This window comes from Dermacentor albipictus, chromosome 6, assembly GCF_038994185.2.
Source record: "Dermacentor albipictus isolate Rhodes 1998 colony chromosome 6, USDA_Dalb.pri_finalv2, whole genome shotgun sequence".
NCBI classification, from domain to species: domain Eukaryota; kingdom Metazoa; phylum Arthropoda; class Arachnida; order Ixodida; family Ixodidae; genus Dermacentor; species Dermacentor albipictus.
In genome coordinates, this window is record NC_091826.1 from 112049485 (window position 1) to 112072852 (window position 23368).

The 23368-nt window shown below is 44.4% G+C and overlaps 1 protein-coding gene across 7 annotated transcripts in view; it reads left to right on the plus strand.

Moving 5' to 3' along the window:
• Positions 1–23368, plus strand: part of LOC135913307 (uncharacterized) — a 568389-nt gene that overhangs the window by 361836 nt on the left and 183185 nt on the right. For 6 of the 7 annotated variants that reach the window (XM_070541258.1, XM_065445900.2, XM_065445902.2 and 3 more), the window contains 9 exons: positions 328–460; positions 2429–2617; positions 5304–5423; positions 8453–8630; positions 10037–10105; positions 18737–18802; positions 19504–19741; positions 21604–21757; positions 22688–22797. In XM_070541258.1, coding sequence (XP_070397359.1) covers positions 328–460; positions 2429–2617; positions 5304–5423; positions 8453–8630; positions 10037–10105; positions 18737–18802; positions 19504–19741; positions 21604–21757; positions 22688–22797 — 1257 coding nt within the window. The remainder of the gene's footprint in view (positions 1–327; positions 461–2428; positions 2618–5303; positions 5424–8452; positions 8631–10036; positions 10106–18736; positions 18803–19503; positions 19742–21603; positions 21758–22687; positions 22798–23368) is intronic. The other variant, XM_065445898.2, reaches the window with a different exon arrangement.

A 23368-nucleotide genomic window follows, 5' to 3' on the forward strand; every position in this document is an offset into this window, starting at 1 on the left:
ACCTATTAAACTTTGTATTTATTAGGCAACATTGACGCGAGCGTATGAAAGTACCTCAAAACCGAGGATGACAGATTGAGACACTTGTTCGGTGGTGACACCGCGAAATTCAAGAAGGCAAACTCCTCTGTGTGGTTGCGTGTGAGTGTAAGTACGTGTTTGAGTTTTCTTTTTATTTAATATTTTCCGTCGCAGAATTGCAGATCCAGAAGCAAAGATAATCACTATAGATTAACTTTGTGTCGTTTTTGGGTCTATATTGAGGGTTTCTTCGGCGGCACTCCCTTGGAGTATTTCGGCTCAATCTGTTTCACTCTATTTTCTTAGGGAAATCTATCAGCCCGACATTGTTGTGTCGTTGGGCCATTACTACATGCAAGACAAAGAATGGGAAGCGTGCATGGTCGTCCCTCCGACGCTTTTGGAACCGCCGTCTGGCAACGCTTACTTTTACAGCCTGGTAAGTGCGTCAAGCGAGGCCCGCGAACTGCAAGTGCGACCAGATCGTGTGCGCTTGACCCGATGCAGAGAAAACGTTTAGGGCGCAGCTGTGCAGTTTCAATGTCACGATCATCAATACGCCTTTTGTACTGACAATCCACCGCCATCGGTAGTGCAAGCCGTATAAATGTGTCTGTACAGCAGGAACGCCCGTGCCATTCAGAGCCGTATACCTGCGCATCTTTCTCTCCCACTCGTGCCTCGTATTTCGACGGCTCGATGTCCTTAAAGTGCGACAGAGACCGTGGCGCGCTGTCGGTTAGGTAAGCTCCCTTTCTGTTTGCCTTGTAATGCATCTCAAGCGTCAAAATACATGTAGAAGCATTGTGGAAATTAGTTGTGGTAGCAGCCATCGTTATGTCATCTTCCTCGGCAACCTGTTATACATGGCGCGCTCCAGCGTGTGCGTCTCGTGCCTCGTGCCGTGAGGTTACAAAAAAAAAGGCAAGAATAAAAAAGAGCTTGTTCTTCTCCTGCCATCGGTTTGAACGGTTCTCAGGTCTTTCGCTCGCTGACTCACACATTGTCGTTGTGGACTTGACCTCGGTCCCTATATTTCGCGTTATGCAAAAGTAAAAATTCATTCCCGCCTTCAATTCTGCAGCTTTAATTATCTTTCTTGCTCGGGAAAATAACTAACTTCTTATGTTGTTCAGCGTTATTCTTATGTTTTAGCACGTACCTCCGTAGTCTGTCTGAGGTTCATTTCCGGCACATACGGTGCAAAAAAAAATTTTTAGTGTGACTGCGTAAATATTTCCATCGCGTCGGTTAAAGTCAGCAATGCCAGTGCCGTCACATACACTGCATGCACGTTGTCTCGAGTGTAGAAGGCCGTCGTAGCCCGCGTGGGAGGTTATTGTTCTTTCTGCAATGAGAAAACACGTGCATGCAGCTTGGAAAAATGCATGTTTGTAAACGAAATATGGCACATTAAATTCTAATGAAGCACAGCCGGCACATACAATGAATAGGCTCAGGTTACTCGCGGCTGCAAACTGTTGTCTCTTTGGTTTCCCTCCTTTAACGTCCTGTCCTTGAAGCGATTAGATTACGCACACGAAGTGCCGCTATACAGTGCGACCCGCGTAACACTCGGGCATATAGAATCTAATGCCTCCAGGTTATCAAATAGGTTGCATGTTACATAATTAAATTTCGCAATGAACGACCTCCTCTCCTTACCGGCCGTTTGTGCTTAGTTTGCGTACCTATTTTCTATCACGTGATTTGTTTCAATGACAAACATAGCTCACACCTGTTGAGTATACTCTTTCTTTGTTACTAGTCGATCGTTTTCAAAGCGCCAGGCTTGCGCTTCAACGTATTTTATTGAACAAGATTGGTAGTTCTCTAGAAGTTGCAGATATCGCACTAACATGAAAGGAGACATTGAGACCATGTTCAAACACTTTTTCCTGCAAACTTGTAAATCAGTCACTGTTGCCGGCTGTATAGATCCCCTGCAAAAAAAATTTCGCTAGTAGAAGCTCTACTCTCTTAGAGGAGAAGTACGAAGAGTTACCGACTGCAAACGCAAATTTGGTGGCCTCCCTGTTATTCTGCCTCACTGTGTTTCTCCCGGTGCGAGTACAGATATTTAGAGCTATTTAGTCTTGGGCGCACGCAATACGTTCTTAAGCTCGAAAATGAGTAGAACACGGGTAGCATCTCAAGAACTGCTGCAGAATTGTGGACACCGCACATGAAGCAATGACTCCGTAGTGTTTAATTGTTATAATGATGACAGTGGGATGGATGAGAAGACACGAAGCTGTGCTAATGCACATCTGGCAGTTCTTGTCTTTCGTTTTCTTTGGAAAATCCAAATACTGCTTTTGACGGCTCAGAATGCGAAGAGAGTTCTGCTGCCACCCGTAGACAGCTATCCGTGCCTAAAGCAACATGGTATCGCACGCGCTTCTAGGGAACTGCGCATGAAGCAGTCAGAGACATTGCGGACGCTGGTGCGCAAGTCGTGGTGGCTCCTTCGGTGGCTTTGTTCGGCCGCTGGTACAAGCCGTATAGTGCGGACGACGATGGCCATCCCGGCAACTACCGTATCTTCCAGGAGTGCGACGACATTCCTGAGTACCAGATGGACAGCTTTACCAAGGTACGACGAGGCCTCGATTGTTTAGTATCGAATCGTATGCCGGGAAAAAAAGGGGTAAATAAAATTCTTCAATTTCTTGCGCCCAAAAAATTTCAGAACCCTAACTAAACAAACATTCTATAAATACGAAGTTCCAAAGTTTGAATGGCATCCCCGCACAATTCACCCGCAGCATAAAAAAGAAAAATCCGAGAACACCTTAACACTTCTTATGAGTTGACCATGCGAAATAATTACTGTCCAGTTGAAAGCCGCTGATGGGTCCTTCCAGTTAACTCCTCGCAGGCAAGCGAGCGCATTGACACTCTTGACCAACGCTTCCTGGATCGTACAAATCCGGCGCACTTTAATCCGTGACGTCGTGCTACTTCGCCCGACTGCCATGGAATCGAACGGGGATGTTCCCGAGTAAGCTACGATGGTTTTGACGGCACCGCTTTCGTCACGTCGCGCTTAGCGATAGAAATTTCGTTCCAAGTATAAGCGGAGTGCACAGGTCTGCTACCTAGGAGGCACTGGTTTAGCCCTGTGGGCAATACACTCGGATTCTGATCGTGGGGTTGTAGGCTCGAAAATCACTACCGCCAACGTTTTTCATTCCGAATTTCTTCATTGCGATTAGCGAGGCGAAGTTAGAACGCAGGCGAGAGCTGGAGCGGACAGGGAACGCGCGGATAACGCAGGCTTCCGAGCGCAAGAGTGAGGGTGACGTAGCAACACATAGCAGCCGCGGACACCACACGTAAAAAGTGAGGATCTCTTAGCAACTTAGTTACTTGAGGCTTTCAGTCTGGCTTTATAATTGAGCCTATGATTATAGTTTTCAGCGCTGTCTTCCATGGGAAAAATTTATCTTCAAATGTTTTTTGATCATGTAATGCGATAATATTTAGGAGTAGGCGCAGGGTACAGCTGAGGAATAGGGGATGCCCAAAGAAAACAATATCCGTTTCAAATTGAAGTGGATAGAATATTTTTCCTGGCTGCCCCACATCACAATTTGAACCTTTGGATCTCTTATTTCGTATTTTTCTGCTTGACTTCTATATGTAAACGGCTGGAAAACTTTCTCATGCCTTTCTTCTTTTGATAACCATGTACGTTTATGTGAACGTGCGTAAAACTGTACGCTCAAGCAACACCAGTACGCAGTTTGTGGAGTCATATCCACCGCTAAAAACTACCGTCACATGGTTCTGATAATGGTAAGAAGCACTTGTTTCAGTCGCCCAATACACTAATAAATACCCTGATATTGACACTATTAGGAAAGTGTCGTAAAATGTTATACTGCAAGTGACGAGAAACTACTCCGTCTTCATCGCAGAGTCCCTTTAAGGCTAATATTTCAACGTAAGCAACAAAGCCGCACAGCAAAGAGAGAGGAAGCACGTCCACTTGCTAAATACCCTAGTCCAAGCACCATTGTGGTGCTGGTCTCCAAAATTGTCTCATAAGTCTGCCGCGGTGCAACATAAAAAGAAGCGCCAGATGTGCAAAGTTCTTCCAGCTAAACCGCTTGTTCATCTGAACTCATATTTTGCGCAGAAGTTGAGTACAATTGGGGTTGAGTTTATGAGCACGTTTGCAACAATTGTGTCCCTGTTTCACTCCCAATAATGTCGGAGTGTGCGTCGTGTACCTTCTGCCACCGATATGGTAAAATGCATGTTTTAGCATAGCGGTGATAGGCGGCGCAGCCATTCTATTTCTTCAAAATATGCAACTTGAAGTCGCATCGCTCTAGATGACGCGCACTTTGGCTTTATCGTGAACGCAAGACGCTAGTTGTACTCACAAACGTGGTAACAAAATTTGCCCGCTGTGTAATTCCACCTCTGCACGAAATTTTAACAAAAATCTAGAAGCAGTTCACCTGGACGTGCTTAAGTGTGCCTAGTGCTACATTTTTTTTTCAGCACTCAGTGCACTAGCAGTACATAAACAAACTTCTCGAGCGGCCTAATAAAGGGGCTGCGAGACGAATGTATTCAGAATACAGATTTATTTATGGCTCCACCCCGGTTACCAGCAGCTCGAAACTGGTGTTACACGTGTTTTCTAAGAGCATGCATTCAACATTGCTCAGAAATAGTGACTAGGCGACAAATAAACAATGCACCCACTTCTGTTTGCTTTTATCGCACTGCCATTCGCTTTAGATAACTCAAGATTTTAATAATGCAAGATAAAATGAAATTAGAAAATCTTGAACCAGAAATATCACAGGATTATTCTTAGTGCAATGCTTTAAGCCGGCCATCCGAACAGTTCATAACCGGTATTCAAAAATCGGCCGAGGCTGATATCTAAGAAATATAGCTGCACAGTGTGGCAAGCCAGAGGACACGTAGGTTTTCATAGCTTACTACAAAGTGTGGCGTCTCACCAACGTCTACAATTTAAATGGCAGTGGCGAAAATAAAATTCTGTTTCAATCGGTTCTGTTAGTATCCATCGAAACAGAGAAGCGACGTTACGAAAGTTAATGAGGCGTGCAGCTGTTTCAATGCGATAAAAATTGGAAGGCAACGCGATAAGTAAAATTGGAGAAGACGAACGAATTACATGAAATTAATGAGGCTTGTTCTCAGTGATTATCGACGCAGCGCAGGTTGAATAGCCGTTGAAACCTTTCGGACGCATGAATCAATAATTACAAATACTCTGATCATTCTTCCTCCAGATATGCCACAACGACTCCTTCACGAAATCTCAAGCTACTGAAGTCCACTCGCAGTTTTTTTACAGCAAGGCTCTTGAGAGAATATTCACCTACGACAATGGTGATACATACGTTTACAAGGTATGTCCTTCTTTGGCTGTGCATTACTCTTCTCGTGTTGCCTTTTCACAAATTGATTTTTCTGTGAATTTGCAATGTTCCACACGGCATATCTCCCTTTTTACTACATACGTGAGGGTTTTCTAGTCTATACGACATAGTTTGGCAAATAATAAACAGTGAACTGTCTTATGCGCATCAATTTATTCTATTGTTCTTTATGTCAGAAGGTATACGAGTCTCCAAGCTTGACATGCCACATCTTAAAAGGATGAATCCCCCGCACAGCATTAGCAAAGCCAGATATCCACAAACATGATGACAATAATGTTTCTCGAACAAACTCTCGGGCCCATAGCCTTACATTTCTCAGAATATCGTGACAGAGCTCGGCCAGATGAGGAGTAACAGGAAACTCTGACGACACAAAGGCAACTTGACGCACATCTTGTGACACGTGACGTCTTAAACGTTTAACGTCAACGTGGTCAATCACACGCGCGAGCTTTCAGGTGCACTCACGGATGTGTCACATGAGCGCTTGGTAAGAGCGAAAAAAGTATTAGTAGCTGTGGCGCCGCGTTCACCGGTTGTTATCCATTGCGTCAATGGTATTAGACCTCGGCTAAAACATGTTGGCAGGCTAATTAATTAGAATTCACGATAGAGTGTGTAAGCGTGGATGGACGGGGACGTAGAAAAACACGGACAATACACAGACAAAGATTCTATCATAAAGTACTAGACCTCACTGAATTATTCGCTCGACTTAGAGGCTATGCGCAACAAGCAGACTACGCTCGCTGTTGCGCCTGTGTACTTAGTGTGACTGCTTTGTCTCGGTCAGTTCTCGTGCTGTATCCTCTGCTATGGACAACGGTAAGAAACCCTTTGCTGGGGCCGTAGCTATGACGTGTACTGCAACGGTTAGCGGTTCAGCTGAGTTAAGGCGACTAAAAAAATTAGAGGTATGTTCACTATTGTAACAGGCCACGGTAAAGTGGTGCCTAGTGCTTGACGTTTTGATATTATGTTATGTTAGCGTTGTGAACGTCCTTAAGACGAACAATACGTTTACGAGGCATTACAGGCAATATTGGGTTCCGCTGTACTAGCGCATTCAAATGCGAGTACGTGTCTACAATGCTACGTCATATTTAAACATAGCAATGATCCTTTATGCAAATAAGTATTTACAAATGTCCTTTTTTACAATCAGTCACGCTATACCGCAGGATTCATACTATTTATTCTGGTGATGTCATGCTATCGCGAAACTTAGCGTAACGTATATTTACTTGTAAAATACAGCACATTTTCGGACATGTGCTCAAGAAAGACAAAAGGTACAGAAATTTCTACGAGTATCTGTCCCTTCTAGAGTGCTAACGCCATTGGCTAGCACAAGAAATTGCGAATTTGAAAAGGAAAACTAGGGCCTTTTTTTTTATTTCTGCAAGAGTAAGTTTTCTTCCTTCTACAAAACAAATTCAAAATTTTCTCTACCAACTCATTTTGCCAGCAATGGCTGAGAAAGAAAGACTTTCGCGGAGCGGCTGAAGGTTCAATTCTGTTATGAGTATTTTGAGCCTCTGGTAGTTTACTGCATTCGTACACGGCAGCATAATTTTATTTTTTCAGAGGGTTGATGTGTGCCTTCACTCCTTTGGCCTTAGATGTGCCTTACTTACGTAAAGGTTGCTAATTTAGCTGCCCAAACAAATATTTTTGCTAAGTAGTCAAACTGGATAAAATTCCAGTGAAAACCTCCTGTCGTTAACTCGTGCGTTTTTGTAAGGACTCGTTGTCATGTAAGGGGCTTACCTAAGCGTCATTCTACTTAACGCTACCCCCGGCAGACGCATAGAAGGCATTACTTTTTGTCCTAGTACCACCATCGCACAAAAGCGCATGGGAAATTGCTCAATTTGCATTTATATACCGTGCTGCATATTTTTCACGGTCAACTCTCGAACAAATAATAAAAACTTTATGCTGCCCTTTTATCGACTGCATGTACGAGCTTATTGGTGGAGGTAATTTGCGCAGGTTTTTACTAGGTAGCTGTTGAGCCCACCGTGGTTACGCAGTGGCAATTTATTTATTTATTTATTTATTTATTTATTTATTTATTTATTTATTTATTTATTTATTTAATTATTTATTTATTTATTTAGCATACCTCCAAGGTTCGAGGGCAATACAGGAAGGAATGGGGAATTACAAGGAATGTGCACTAAACCAAACAAAATTACCCTAATGAATGACGTCCTTGAAGCTCTTGATGGCGGGGATGACGGCGATGGTGGCTGTGAAGCGGTTCAATTTTGTGCAGTTCTTGGGGATGAAAGAAGCAGTTCCTGCCATGGTACGGGAAGATGGCACACTAACTTACAAGTTATGGTACGAGCAAGATAATACATCACGGGAAGACGAGAAGGAACGTTATTTACAAATTAATTTATTGATAGGTCGATTACAATGGCGGCCATTGCTGCTGAGCATTGACCAATCGTTTGATTTGCCGACGCCGTGGTCCAGAGACGGATGTGTAGGGTTGTACGAAGTGCTTGTGTTTGTGTGCGTATAATGGAGCCCAAGGAGTTTGTCTCCTCAAGCATACAGAAAAGCCGGGAAAACGGGAGCGTAAAAAGTGCCATGCCCCCCAATCTGTAGCACCCCTCACGACAAGCTCAACTGCACCAACACGCCAATCTTTTACCCAACACGTATCCCAAGACCAAGTAATGTGCTGAAAGATTCTCTGTTGCTACCATACCTTTATCCGCCAGTGCCGTGGTGCTATTTTGATAGAGGCGATGTGCAGAAGAGTTCATACACATCCTATGTACATTGAATATTCCCCTAGTGGTCCAGAATAGAACGGAGGCCAGCAATAGCAGTTGCGTTACTTACGACGTTAAGCTACATCACTCCATTCTTTCAATGTGCCACTAAAGAGCAGGAATTGTACTACCAATTTCAGTTTCAGTTTCAGTTAAATTATGTGATATACCTGTCTTGTTTCAAGCATTTTGTCTCATTTTCAGCTGGGTCACTTTAAGAAGAAACTGACAGATTTCAAGTACGGTCTAGCAGCTTACGGCCTCGAGTTCGCCGATGCCAACAATTCCTGCGGTCTTGGAAAATACCACGAAATTCGGGTTCTGCGACAGTTGCTGTCCTGCTTCGAGAAAAAGTACTCTGCCGCTGCTGACATGGATAATTGTAAGTAATAATGAGGGCAGCTTGGTGAGAAGTTGAGAGCTCACAGGCGCACGTGTTGGAACTGGATTATTTGCCACCATGAAATAACTTCAAGTGAAGCACGATGGGTGCCGTAATTGCCACGCTGGGAAGCACCGACTTTAGGCCTGGTTGATGCTTTGCATGCTACTGATGGTGCTCACAATTTAATGTTTTTTTCTGATACCGCGAAAGTAATAGACAGTAACCTAAAATAGTTTTATTTTAATTTAAGATTTCTGTGCCTAAGTTGGACTACCTTGTAAATTGAAAATGCATTTTGAGAACTTCGCTTCTGTCTCGCATTCTGGCATTTTGGGGACGCTATTAGATGACCATTCGTCCCGCTGCATGTTGTGTGGAGTTGGTATAGGTCTTAGAACGACAGAAAGCTGAGCTAGTTGGTAAGGATTCCTAATGCAAAGAAGGGGTAAGGAGTGTAGACACCGACACAAGAGGAGAGAAGTGTACAACATGAACGCCGTTATTTGCATTACGGTATACCTTCTTTGCATCATGGTGTAGGTCATCGCGAGTGGATTAGCAGTAACGCAGTCTATGGCGGTAACACCTTTCTTTACAAAGGACATTTTTTTTCTTTCAAGGCCAAGGCACTACTGAATAACAAAAAATACAACGTACCTGTTTTGTGCGGTCTTTTTTTTTTCATTTCAGTTCCTTCATTTGGCATCAATATTATGATCTGAGGCATACATAAGAAATGCCAGAAATAATGCGGCTGTATAGGAGTCTGCACACCCTGACATGCCCTTCATATTTCAGTACGCATGAAATTGTGCATACAATAAAAAATAAAAACACAAAATTGCGCAGCAAGACAATGTCCACAGAATTATGAAATTTAAAGCATGAAAACGTCACACCTACACGGCTTTTGTTTGGTGCATCAATGAAGAATATAAAACGTAATTTAAAAAAACATTCATGCGTGCGCTGCCTGGAAGTGCACAACGCGAATGAAGAAATGAAAATGTGAGATGAATGCAGAGAAATTCATAGATACAGTTTTTTTTATGTCACACATGTTTACACCTAAATACCGTGTAGTTACACATCGCATATTCCTTCGATTCACTTCATTTCTCTTTTTACGTCCCGACAATAGTGAGAGTGTCGGAACCAAAACAATAAATCTAGTAGACTGAAACAGTCGTTACCGAATGCGACGTCAGATCTGATTCTAGCTTGTGAAAATCCTAAACACGTAAATGGCTGTAAGTGCTTTTAAATTTTTGTTTTATGGATATACTCTTTGGTATTCACCAATTTAAGCGCGCTAGTTCTAATTGTGGGATTCATAGTATTTTTTTAAAGCACTGTTGACGCTTCGCATTTAATTACCGTTTCTTTTTGTTCTTGGTCTCCAGGCCTCCATCAAACTTTCCCGTCGCAGGCCGATGATCTTGCAAATGAAGACACGACGTCGGCGTCACCAGGTACTGTGAACGTACTAAAGACTGGCTCGTTACGCGGATTATTATTTTAGGGAACTATGAATAAAACGCATCCCTTACCTAAAGCAAAACTCTCTCCTCACAATTTTACAGTGAAAACCGACTATAACTTCACATCCTCAAAGCCCTCAAAGAATGTTTTAATGGAAAAAACTCTGCTGAAATTTACAATGCCCGCCATTGACATCAGTTTATAGCTTTTACGCTGAGTTATTTCATGTATGCTATACTTCATTGATGGTGTATATTTTTGGAAGTGGCGTTAATCACGCTACTGCCAAAAATTTACACCACAAGCGAGGTGAAACAAGCTTCGTTACTGCAATACTGGCTGTGTTTGGTTGAGCTCTGCCCCACCAGGTGGCTGCACCCTGCAGGTCGTTAACGTTGGCGCAGCCACTCGTCCCGCAGAATGCCTTGTCCGCTTGCGTTTGCCGTAACACTGGACGCGATAAAACTGTCTATTCTTTATTTCTGCTTATTTTTCTAAGCTTTTATAACCTAAGTAATTGATAAAAATCAATGCATATAAATGTATAAGATTATATGCATATAAATGTATATGTATGCATATGTATACATATATGTATATGTATGCATATGTATACATAAATGTATATGTATGTATATGTATACATATACATACATATATGTATATGTATGTATATGTATGCATATGTATATATGTATATGTATGCATATAAATTTATATGTATATATGCATATAAATGCATATAAATGTATAAGATGTATAAGAGTGGGCGGCGAGTGGCTTCACCCCCTTGGTGTTTGTGCTGTGAGTGTTTTGTTGGCTGGGAAAGTGTTTGTGTCGGAATTCCTTGTTCTTTCTCGTTGTTCGCACGATGTTATACTTGGTATCGATTTTCTTGAACAGCGCGGCGCTTCCGTGGACGGTGGTTGTGGCGAAATATCATTGAACAAGTTATTTATATCAGCGCATTCCGAACAAAGCTCGGGTGGTGAAGACAGGGACGCAGACACGCTCAGTGTTCTTGATGAAGTGATTGCACCATCGTGGTGCCTGACGCCCTTTCGTGTTTCGGCAACTACTGTTGATGCTGATTGTGTTGACCTCGTAGTTAGACCTCTCCGCATAAACTGTGCTAAAAAAGATATACTTGTGCCCTGCTCTGTCGTGTGCATGACGAAAGGAGTCGCCACATTGTGGGCGCTGAACTGTTCCGCCATGCCGGTTGTCCTTCCTCGCGGTATGAAAATTGCTCTTTTCGATGAAGCCGCATGTAGCTCAATAGCGGCACTAACTACGGACGTCTCTACAGCTTGCTCTCCTTGCGATAATCGCCATTCTGAAGTGCTAATGCTTGGCATGGTCAGCAAGGCTCTCGGTACATCGGAACGGCAAGCACTGGTACAAGTCCTTGTCAGGCATGAGGCTGCATTCGACTTCACGCATGGAGATGCACCCCTTCAGTTACCGTCGTCCCGCGCTCGTCACAGAATAGATACCGGCCCAGCACATCCCATCCGCCAGAACCCCTACCGAGTGTCATCGTCCGAACGCAAAGTGATTGCCGAGCAAGTCAAGGAGATGATGAACAAAGGTGTCGTTCAAGAGTCATCTAGTCCATGGACAGCCCCAGTAATCCTGGTCCGAAAAAAAGATGGCTCCTGGAGATTCTGCGTGGATTACAGACATCTAAACGCAGTGACGAAGAAGGATGTCTATCCCCTACCGCGAATAGATGACGTCATTGATTGATTACACGCTGCTTCTTACTTCTCAACACTCGATTTGCGATCGGGGTATTCGCAAATACCTATGGACCCTGCCGACAAGGAAAAGACCGCTTTCGTGACTCCAGATGGCCTATTCGAATTTGATGATATGCCTTTTGGCCTTTGCAATGCTCCTGCCACCTTTGAAAGATTCATGGACACAGTACAACGTGGTCTTAAGTGGGATATATGCATGTGCTACCTCGATGATGTAATCTTTGGCCGCACGTTTGAAGAACATAACGAACGCCTCAGCCTCGTTCTCGACTGCATTGAAAAAGCTGGACTGGTCCTAAACTAAAGAAAGTGTCGGTTCGGCGAACGTCAAACACAGGTCCTGGGACACTTAGTTGACAAGGATGGCGTCAGACCCGATCCTCGTAAGATTGAAGCAGTGAGCTCCGTCAAGCCACCACACTCAGCACGAGAACTCCGCTCATTCATTGGCCTATGTTCGTATTTTCGTCGCTTTGTTCCCCAGTTTGCCGACATCGTTTACCCGTTGACAAGTATTTTGCGACAAAATGCACCCTTCAATTGGACACCAGAGTGTGACGCATCATTCTCTCAACTGAAGCTTATACTGACGTCAGCACCCCTCTTGCGTCACTTCAATCCATCTTGCCCGACTGAAGTTCACACTCATGCTAGTGGAATCGGGATAGGAGCGGTGCTTGTACAACGTCACAGTGGCGCAGAACATGTCGTATATGCCAGCCGTTATCTGAGCAAATCTGAACGCAATTATACGGCTACGGAACAGGAATGCCTGGCAGCCGTTTTCGCCGTACAAAAGTTTCGATGTTATCTTTACGGTAGACCATTCAAGATTATCACCGACCATCATTCTTTATGCTGACTGGTCGGTTTGCGTGATCCCTCTGGTCGCCTCGCACGTTGGGCGCTGCACCTCCAGGAATACGACTTTATGGTATCGTACAAGAGTGGCCGTCGTCACGCTGACGCAGACTGCCTCTCTCGGATTCCTCTTGCGACTACCGACTGCGATGCTGAGAATTTCGACGACTGTCTCGCTGCTGTTACTCCTACGTTCCCTGACGCGGCAGACTTCCAGCGAGAACAACGGTATGATGTTACCCTTGATCCGCTTTTTGTCGCCGCCCGTACTTGTAAAGGCAGCGGTCGCTTTACTGTCCGTGATAAATTGCTTTACAAAACTAATTACTCCGCACATGGAGCGCCTTTTCTGCTTGTTGTCCCCGAGAGTCTCCGCTCTGACGTTTTACGTGCCATGCATGACGATGTGACATCCGGCCATTTCGGCTTCTTACGAACGCTGCCCCGCACGCAGGAGCGCTTTTACTGGCCCAAGATGTACGAAACAACCAAGCGCTATGTCGCTAGTTGTGAAACGTGCCAACGTCACAAGCGACCGACCACCGCAGCCCCGGGTCCCCTTCGGCCATTGACACCACCCAGTACGCCGTTCGAGGAAGTAGGCATTGACATTTTGGGTCCATTCCCGTTATCTAACAAGAACCGCTGTATAATTGTCTGCGTCGACCATCTTAAACGGTATGCAGAAACTGCAGCCATACCGTCTTTTACCGCTGCTTGCGTGGCGGTCTTCCTGCTCCGTTCCGTGGTCCTTCGTCATGGCCCACCACGTGTCATCATCAGCGACCGTGGTCGCCAGTTCACGGCTGATGCCATTGAAGAGTTACTTCGTTTGTGCACTTCACAGTTCCGTCATTCCACGCCGCATCATCCACAGACCAATGGCCTCATTGAAAGGACAAACAGAACGCTGACTAACATGCTTGCCATGTACGTCTCCTCCAATCATAAGAACTGGGACGACGTGCTGCCCTTCATCACTTATGCATGCAACACGGCGAAGCACGAAACCACGAAGTATAGCCCATTTCATCTCCTGTATGCAAGGTTACCGCGAAGCCCTCTGGACACTTTCTTACCCTTCATACTGCACAGTGATGATTCTGTATCGAAGACTGTGTCTCGACGAAGAAGCGCGTCGAATCGCTCGTCTTCGTACTCTGGCCTCGCAAAGTCGTTCGAAAGAGCGATACGACCACCGTCACGTACAAGTATGGCTGCAAAAAGGTGACTTAGTCCTTCTTTGGACAACGCAACGCAAGCGTGGATTGTGCCAAAAGTTCTTGTCACAATAGCCAGGCCCATTTGTAATTGTGGACCGCCTGAGCGAACTCACTTACGTCATAGCTCGCCTACTGTGAAATGGTCCGCAATCAAGCAGAACTCAGCTGACTCATATTGCTCGCCTGAAGCCTTTCTACCCTGCTTGTCCATCCTGACTCGCCCCACGGGCTTCGTCTTCTTGTGGGGAAATGTAACAGATATGAAAGGCACGGACAAGAAGAGAAGACGAAGAGAACGAGGAGTTTGAGAGGCCGGGCTGCGCTTCGATCAGGCTACGACCATCGTCCATCTCCTGTAAATAAAACCATTTCTTCGCAACTCATCGTAACAATATGATTGGCGTAAAAATGTAGGTTGTAGAATGTGGATAGTGGAATCTATACACGATATCTATTGCCATTTGGAGCTATATGGGATCCCTTTTTCAGCTGTCGGCTGCAGGCCACCCCAGAGACCAAGCAGTTTATTTTTGGCAGATAGGTTCTAATGGCTGTGAAGGCGAGTGTAAAGCATGAACACCAACCCTGAGTGACGTGGTTGCGTCCTCCACCTGCGGTTAAATAGCGGAAGCCCGTTGGTATTGGCAGTATGACGTCACCTCTCTAACATCGTGGTGTTCCGATCGCCCGCGCGCGCACCTCACGCCTGCACGCTGAGTCTACGACGCCAGCCCACTCCCTCCGGTATGGCACCCAGCTGCTGCCATATTTCCGCGTGTTACTGGCAGTTTAACTCTCCCTCCACCTCTCTCCTGTACATTGTGATCCCCTTATGTCGCCATTACGTGGTAAATGTATCAAATTCGTCATCGTTATAGTAAGATTGTCCGCCGCTAAGCTTTAAAGCAGTCTAAATAGTAAGCCGCGTTGTCCTTGTTGCTTTTCTTTCATCCCGCTGCCCAATAAACGGCTAACCGTGGGAACTACATCGCCTGCAGCGTCTGAGCTGCCAACCGTCGTTTATATCTGATTATGCGTTTGGCTGTTAGCTCAGTTACATTCTCTAATACGAGTATGTGGTGGATGCTGTGAATACCACGGTAGTAACAGTTTTAATACTGCACACACTAATGTGCCTGTGTGAAATGTGAAGCCACTTCTTCTCGAGAATAGGCCCACTATGGTTGATGCAGTAGCTCAGCCTTCTAGTCTACTTGGTAACGTCTTCCGCAGCACAATATATACGCCGTTGATAAAGAAGGATATTGGGCACTAGGTTAGCCTACAATAAAAGAATATAGTTTTGAGGCGAATGTGTATATATAATTTTCATGCCATGCACTATTAAATATGTCTTTACCGATTCTGACGACATTCTTGTAGTTCGCCCAGTCATTTCCGCCGTCTTTAATAACGTTAACTTTAAACTTTCGTTACCTTTTCAAAAGCTGACATTGCATTTTTCGCCCATATTGGATGGCTCATTTCTGTGCCTTTTCTCTACCGCCGTCTGCTACGCGCCATGAGCGTAGTGTTTTTGTTTTGTTATAGTCTGCTCACGCAAATCTGAAAACTATAAAAACACTGTATCCCGTTAAAATCAGGAAGCCAACGACGTACACACGACCATATTGATTCTGATTGGTTTCGGCTATATCTCTTATAAAATATATTGCAGAATCTTTCATTCGGTTTCTCGAGAAGTGTCGCAATCGTGCTGCAACTGAAAGCTCAAATAATGTAATTGAAGCTCCTGCTGTAAATGAATGCACGCAGCGACTATTTTGAGAGCGAAATACTACACCTATCGAGTTCACGCTGTCGCTATTTGGTACCGCTACTTAGCACAGGGACGCGGGTCCAGAAAGGAAACGCAAGAAACTGAAGAAACACTCGTGCCGAGCATTGGTTGTACTTGGAAAAAAAAAAACTTGGTCAGCAGTTAACAACGCTGACTCTCTTAAAGTTATAGCAAACTTATATTGCGTTGACCGGGAAATTTCGACGGGCTATGCCCGCGCCCTTCACGAGTAGTCTTGCGAACTTTCATTTATCCAGGTCGCGTTTCTGTACCTCGTATCAAGGGCACATTTTGACATGATCGCTGTCGCTCAACACATCTCGAATTTTCTATTATATACATTTTAAGTAGATGTCCATCTATAACGCTATCAACATGCGTGACCGCTCCATCTTCCAGCGCAGCAGCATAATTCTGCAACCATTCGGGCCACAGTGGCACGTTTGCTTCCCTCGTGCTAAATTCGCTATTTGAAGCTTCTGGCGCTCACATTTTTTTATCGTGATAGCTCTCGCTTACATACGCCAAGCTAGATAGCGCACTGCCTTCAGTATCGGCCTACGTTTTTAGTTAGGTACCTCTAAACTTGACGAAGTCCGCGTGCAGTGCTATCGCTATCAAGAAAAATAGTAGGGTCTTGAAATGAACCCGGAGCTCTCTCACTACGGCACCCCTATTATTGTGCGTGTGTTGCTTTTGTACGTTAACACAGCCAAAAAAGTTGACAACGCTTTACAGAGGCTCAAAGTATAAATAAGTCACCTCTAAGGTCACCAGACCTAAAAACTGCGACTACTCTGTTACTTATCTAAGACAAACGAACCTGCGAAGACGATCATAGTAGGCCTATCGTTACTACTGTTAACACCAAGTCTCTTTTCTTTAACGTTCATTCTTTCCTTTTTTTTCAATCTTTCATGCACTTTAGATTTAACTGCTTTACCTCCCCGTTTTTCCTCTTCTTTTTCTCTCTATTATACAAGCAATTAAGGGGCACTTTAAATACTGCGAAGGTTTCACGCAACAAAGAATTTGGAGCACTGTGTTAAAATGCGGTTGGAAATAAAGATTTCCCCTTCATTAGTTATATATTATTTGTAAATGAGGACATATAATGACAGGTCTGCGTACTTTTATAATGCTGCTGCATCCATAACATTTTTGAAAGAAAACGCCGAGCTGAGTCAGCACGCTACATCTAGAGCGGTGTTTCATTGTACTTACGCGGCCCGCCGTGGTAGCTCAGTGGCTGTGGTTTTGGGCTGCTGAGCACGAGGTCGCGGGATCGAATCCTGGCCGCGGCGGCCGCATTTCCATGGGGTTGAAACGCGAAAACACCCGTGTACTTATTAGATTTAGGTGCACGTTAAAGAACCCCAGGTGGTTGAAATTTCCGTAGTTCCCCACTGCGGCGTGCCTCATAATCAGAAAGATGTTTTAGCACGTTAAACCCCATAATTTAATTTTTTTAATACTGACGCATGGACATGTTTATCTTTTTCGGGGTGAGCGCCTTTCACTATCTAACAAATGTTATCTCAGCGCGGGACGCGCCTTCATGTATCAGAAGTTTCTCGAATGTTATCGATGGTTGTGTTGTCACCGAAGCTTGTGAAATCTGACTGCATGGGCGACGCGACTTGTGTAGAGCTTTCTGGAAAGCACGCAGGCACCAGCGATTACTCTGGAACCTTTGATGGCTCATGTATAAAAGCTGACGCGCTTGACCCGCGGATCAGATTTTCGACAATCGCCGACTGTGTTCTCTACTATCGTTGTGCTTTAAGGGTAGCCTGTTTTTGTAGGCGCAAGTTCGCCCAATAAAAGTTAGTTTCGTAATTCACAGTATTAGACAGCTTTCGTTTAACGTTTGCAACCAAACGTAAAAGCATTACGTGCGTAAAGAAATAGCGTCGTCCTCACTGCGCATGCTCGGAACGTCATGGGTTTCTGCGGTTTACGTGCGCCATGACAACGTGCGTTATTTGGCCAGTTTAACGTCCGTAATGTTTACGGACGCTAACAGCGTTGTCGAACATGGCGGCACCCATGGCTCCCGCTTGAGCGTGAATTCTCGTGATGGCTACGCGCTCACTCGCGTTGATCGCCAGTAACTATTGTAATGAGCTTTCGCTTTCTCTAAACTGGCCTGAAAGGTTAGTTATGAGCGCATAGCGCGTCCACTTTCTGAGATCGTTCGCTGATTCTGGCGCCCATATGCCTAACGAGACGCGTCCACATAGCAACAGCACGATGGTTGCTAATGGATCGTCTTTGGGTGGATACGTTTGGCACGAGGCACCAGACGGCACCCTGTTTGATAACGTTTTCTTTACGTTTCTGTTTCCGTAAGGTAAACTAAAAGACTTGATAGGGCACGCACCATAATGTCCCGCAGAGCTGCTTACGTTTAACGTACGTAAAGGCGACAAACTTTATTTTAAACTATTTGTTGTTACTGTGTTCTTTACCGTCACTACTGCATGACAATACGCACAATTGATAACAAATTTTTGACTTTGAAATAGTAGTCTAGATCAAAATAAAGTAGTTTGCAGTTTCACAGTTCTCTAGCCTCGAAAAATCGTAGATGTAAGAAATGCATTTAATAACAGTCAGCCTCCACAGGTGCTCTTATGTCAGCTATATCTACCGTTATTTTCTTAATTTCTTGCTAGATTTCTCAAACGCCTTGCACTAGAGTGTAGAGCAGCAACTTAGGCAGAAAATAGAAAGCGAGTTAAGCGACTTTTATGTTGAAGTATTGATAGCTGTTTGTCACATCATTATTTCCAAACTACGAAATTGTAGCCAATTGTTCTATTAAGTTCACCATACGAAAAAAATCGTACGTAGAAGCCAATGTTTATTATGGCGGTCGATGTGAAGAGATCTTACCGCGGGTCAGGTGGGAGTCTGCTGGTTTATTACTAATACTAATTAAATACGTGCACCAATCTTCTCCATTCATAGGCATCGATCCTTCAAAGCCACTGCCCCTTTCAACGAGGGGCGTCCCCACTACGGTACAAGCCACAGGTATGTTGACAGAACTTTTCGAACAGTAAATACCACATATTGAAGTTTTGCATGGACCTTGTTATCTCACCGATTTAAGAATGGGCCTATTGCACTACCTTTGTGAAGGTCATTCTCAACAAATACTTGTTATAACAAGATAACGTTTTTTGGACTATCGCGTTGTTCCAACGTTTTTCCAATCTCGATGGGACTGCATTAATTTTCCACCAGAAGTGTTGAACTAGTGCGACTGCGACATGAACTAATTTTAATTGCAAAGGGTTTCACCGCTTTGTGCAGCATAGAAAGTAACCAGCTCCTTTATATCTTGTGGCATCTTGAAAGGCAGAAAGCGCTGCAAAACCCCCTTCGCCATGGGGTAGCAGACCCTTATGACTGTCTGTATCACGCGATGATGATTGACAGACGAAGCAAAGAGAGTCAGTAGAATCTTGCCACTGTCTTGTTGACGATATGGATAATGTATTTATTTGTCAATGTAGTTATTTGTTAATGCTATAATTAATGCTGCTAACATCTTGAGAATTTCACAATTCCGCTCACTTTTTTGTTGTACATCAATATTTCCCCCTGCTTGCGCTCCGTGAAAGTGAGTTTTCTGCTGTAATTCAAACGTACGAAGCAGGTTGTAGGATTCGTTCGTAGAATCACTCGTTCATGGACTGATTTTCTCAAAAATTTAATGGCTCTTTGCTCAGTGCCGCCCGTGAATGTCGACAAGCCTCTGCAGTCCCCACTGATCTGCACATTCGGAATCAACTTTACCGCGAACACACCTTTGCCCGATGATGGCCTTTGCGACTACATTTTCTACACTACCATGGACAGCGAGGGCGGATCAAGCTACTCCATTTTCAAAGAGGACTTTCTGCATTTCTTGTCGGCGGCTTCGGGCGCGCACTCCAAGACTAAATACGGCGTTGGATTCAATTACGAGTGAGCATGACACCGTCCTCTGTTTACCTCTGCGTCCTCGTCTATAGAGGCAGTGGTGTTCAGCGAGCAAAACTGATTAAACGTCTGACAAGCACCCGACCACTGCTTAGGCGCGCCTTTAGGCGGTATGGATAGCGCAGCAGACCAATAGGGAAGCGAAACGTCAAGTAAAACGAGACACACGTCAGAATGAGCAAATGCCTTTCGTCAAATATTTCGTGGTTCCGTTCTTTTGTCGGCTAAAACGCGTGCGGTGCTTCATAAGCAAAATATGGTGTTAGCGTGTTTGTTTTTCGTAAGACGCGTTAAGAGTGTTCAAACAAAAAACAAAACTAGTGACCCAAAGAAATAGGGGCTGCTCCAGTGCAACAAAATCTGTGCCGCACGTGCACCTGCTGTTTTGTGTTTCGTCTAACTAAGCACTCTTATTTTGTTCCAAATGTGACTAACCAGTTGAACCGAGCCTCAGCAGCAGTAACAATGTTGCAACGTTTCACTTTGTAGCCAGCGCTCGTTCTTTTGCGTTTCTTTGTATGTCCGGCTTTGAACTATGCACTATAGCTGAATACGCACCATTCCCACCAGTCTTCTATCCGGCAAACTTGTATATCTGTGGCTGCGCTCATAAAATTGTATGTTCTTTTTCTTCTCCAGGTAACTGCATTCTTACATTTACATCTGACATGTAACGCAATTCCATTCATTGAGTTGGCCTGCTGAAATAGGACGCCTTACTGCTACAAGCATTGAAATGCATATTTGAAATATTGCGAGAGAGCTGTTAAAGGTACCAGCAGAAAAGTAAACAAGAAAAAAAGCTGTTGCAAGTAAATAGACGGATATACAAAGCAGTACAAAAACATTCAGTCAGAGGAACTCAAGCAGTACAATGTGATCGAAGAACAGAAGTCAATCGCAGTTTTAAAAAAAATCAAGTAGTGTAGCACGAATGCGGGAGAAGTCAGTGAGTAGTACAATGCATTTAGGGAGGTGGTTCCAGTCGACATAATCTTTCGGCTAGAAAGATTGAGAATATATTACGGTTATCCATCTTGTCACACATAAATTCTGTGCATGACCAACACGTGAGTAGATGTATATGGTGATGATTTTATTAAGAGCGTTTGAAGGTAGTGATTATACTAGTATGCTTTGTGGAACAAACGGAGGTGAAACAACTGCCGGTGTGTTGCACGTAGGGAAGGGTTAACCTCCGACTTCGTGTAAGATACACAGGATGTGCACTTAAAGCTTGTAAAATGCATTGTAGATCCGCCTACGTTTCCAGCAAAGCGCCCTTTTAGTGCACTGCAGGACAAATTAACTGGAACACCAGTTAGCCACTTCATACAGTTGAACAAGGTGGTGTTGATCAAAAATAGGAGAAAGTCGTTACTTTTTCTTCTTTAGGATTGTCGGCTTATAGTTACTGTGGGTCAGACTAACGTGAAGAGGGGGGGGGGGTGGCACGAGAAAGGTGCGGAAGGTGAATTTTGTTTTCTTCACAGCCTACTTCTTACTTCTGACTACTTTTTGTGACATATTGAGGATACACTCGTAAACGTGAGCCTCACAGTGAACGCATGAATTCACTCGCCGTTTCCGGACACGAGAGCCTTTTGCTCTCTTGAACATTCAGCTGTTACAGCCTCAACGGATGTCCTGAAACATAAGCCCTCGACTCCCAAAGGTACCCAGCTGTGGTCCGCGTGAGGCTTCTAAAGTGTATTAGTGGTTCGACATCTTGCGTGCAGATTAGAGTACTTGTTCTGGCGATACCTGAGGCATCTCATTATAGTGCAGTTTATGATGCGCTATGTGTACGGCAGTGTGCACTGATCTTCTGATGCCCACTGTTTCAGCAACCGAGAGCAAATGAAGCAAACGTGGCTTAGTCAAAGCGGGGATAAGCTGCTCGAGCTTTGGAAGCGTGGAATTTCTCTTTTCGGATACCTGGACACCCCGCCAAACTATTTCAACATGGACAGTGCCAAAAGTCTGCTCCTGAACATAAAAGTGAGTTGGATTCAGCTGAGTTTGGGTACAAAGCAGGCGCTCCTGAACTCAAGCAAACTACTTCGATAGCCACCGCGCTATTGCCTCTCCTTAAAGGAAGGTAACTTATAATCGCCTGTAGCTTTCCTAATATGAGACGCTTCACTTAAATTGTGGCGCGAATGTTTTACTAAAGCTTTACCTTAGGCGTCTAATAAATTTGTCCAAACCATTTCGGGACCATTTAGTTTCAGGTAGTGCTTATGCGCATCGTACCACTCGTGTTTCTTATGCTGTTGTTTTGTTCTTGTGGTAATTAAAAATTGGTAAAATGGTTTTCGGAATTATTTAAAGAACTGTGAACACATTGCGCCTTTTATTACAGGGCCGTATTCGCGCTGTCTGACATGAACGCACTGCTGCTGTTTGACCCTAAGTTCAAAATACATTGAGCGCATGCGTTTCATGTAGAATAAAAGTCGTAGCAATTTAAATGAGCTATGCATTTTTTGGACACCGAGCGCAATTCTTGCACGAAGACTTGCAATAATAATAATATTTGGGGTTTTACGTGCCAAAACCACTTTCTGATTTTAAGGCACGCCGTAGTGGAGGACTCCGGAAATTCTGACCACCTGGGGTTCTTTAACGTGCACCTAAATCTAAGCACACGGGTGTTTTCGCATTTCGCCCCCATCGAAATGCGGCCGCCGTGGCCGGGATTCGATCCCGCGACCTCGTGCACAGCAGCCCAACACCATAGCCACTGAGCAACCACGGCGGGTGAAGACTTGCAATGAGGCTATTTACATATACGTTGTTTTTGGACTTGCTTCTATAGTTGGTGCGATTATTTGGTAACCGCGTGAACGCTCATTGCCAGGGACTAATCGATATTGGTGTAGCGCCACGTCAGTGTTCTGCTCAGCTGACGTCATCCATGTTATGCAGGGAATGGTAGAATTGCTGCGTCCAGCTGCAGTCGGACGGCGGCCCTTCACCGTGTTCTCGGCCGTCATCGCTCGACCTCTGTGGGGTGCTCCGCTTGCGAAGGCGTTTCAGTAAGTGCGCGGCTTATGGCTTGCTCCATCTACTATGCATCTGCCGTTGCCTATCTGCGGTGCGGGAATTCTGGCACAGAATCTTGCTACGCAAAGTTATCGGGTATAAGTTCGCGCCACACCCCACGAAGTCACCTTGAAAACCACATTATTCCTTAGTGATCAGTCATTGTTTCGTTCTGTTTTGAGTATTACTAAAACGAACCCTTCTTTTTGGGTGTTTTTACAAAAAAAAAAGCTATTAGTTTCATTTCCTTTTAGTCAAAATTTCATTAACATTCTCCGTTTATTAGCAGCAGGATGCGTTGCATTACGATAGCGCATGGGCGCAGTCGTGTGGCTTTATTTCATATTTACCGAGCTCTCATTAAACGCCGAGACATATCACCAGGCTGCATGTACGTTGCCACAAAAAATTGAATTGGTCGTTTCTGAACCTCCTGTACAACGCAACGAAACGCACTTGGCCGTAAAGTGAACATTTAAAAATTTGCGTACCGGACCTTAGTTAAATTACATAGTTAAGCGTAATATAAAAAATAATATAAGGAGAGCCACATAACGGCAAACC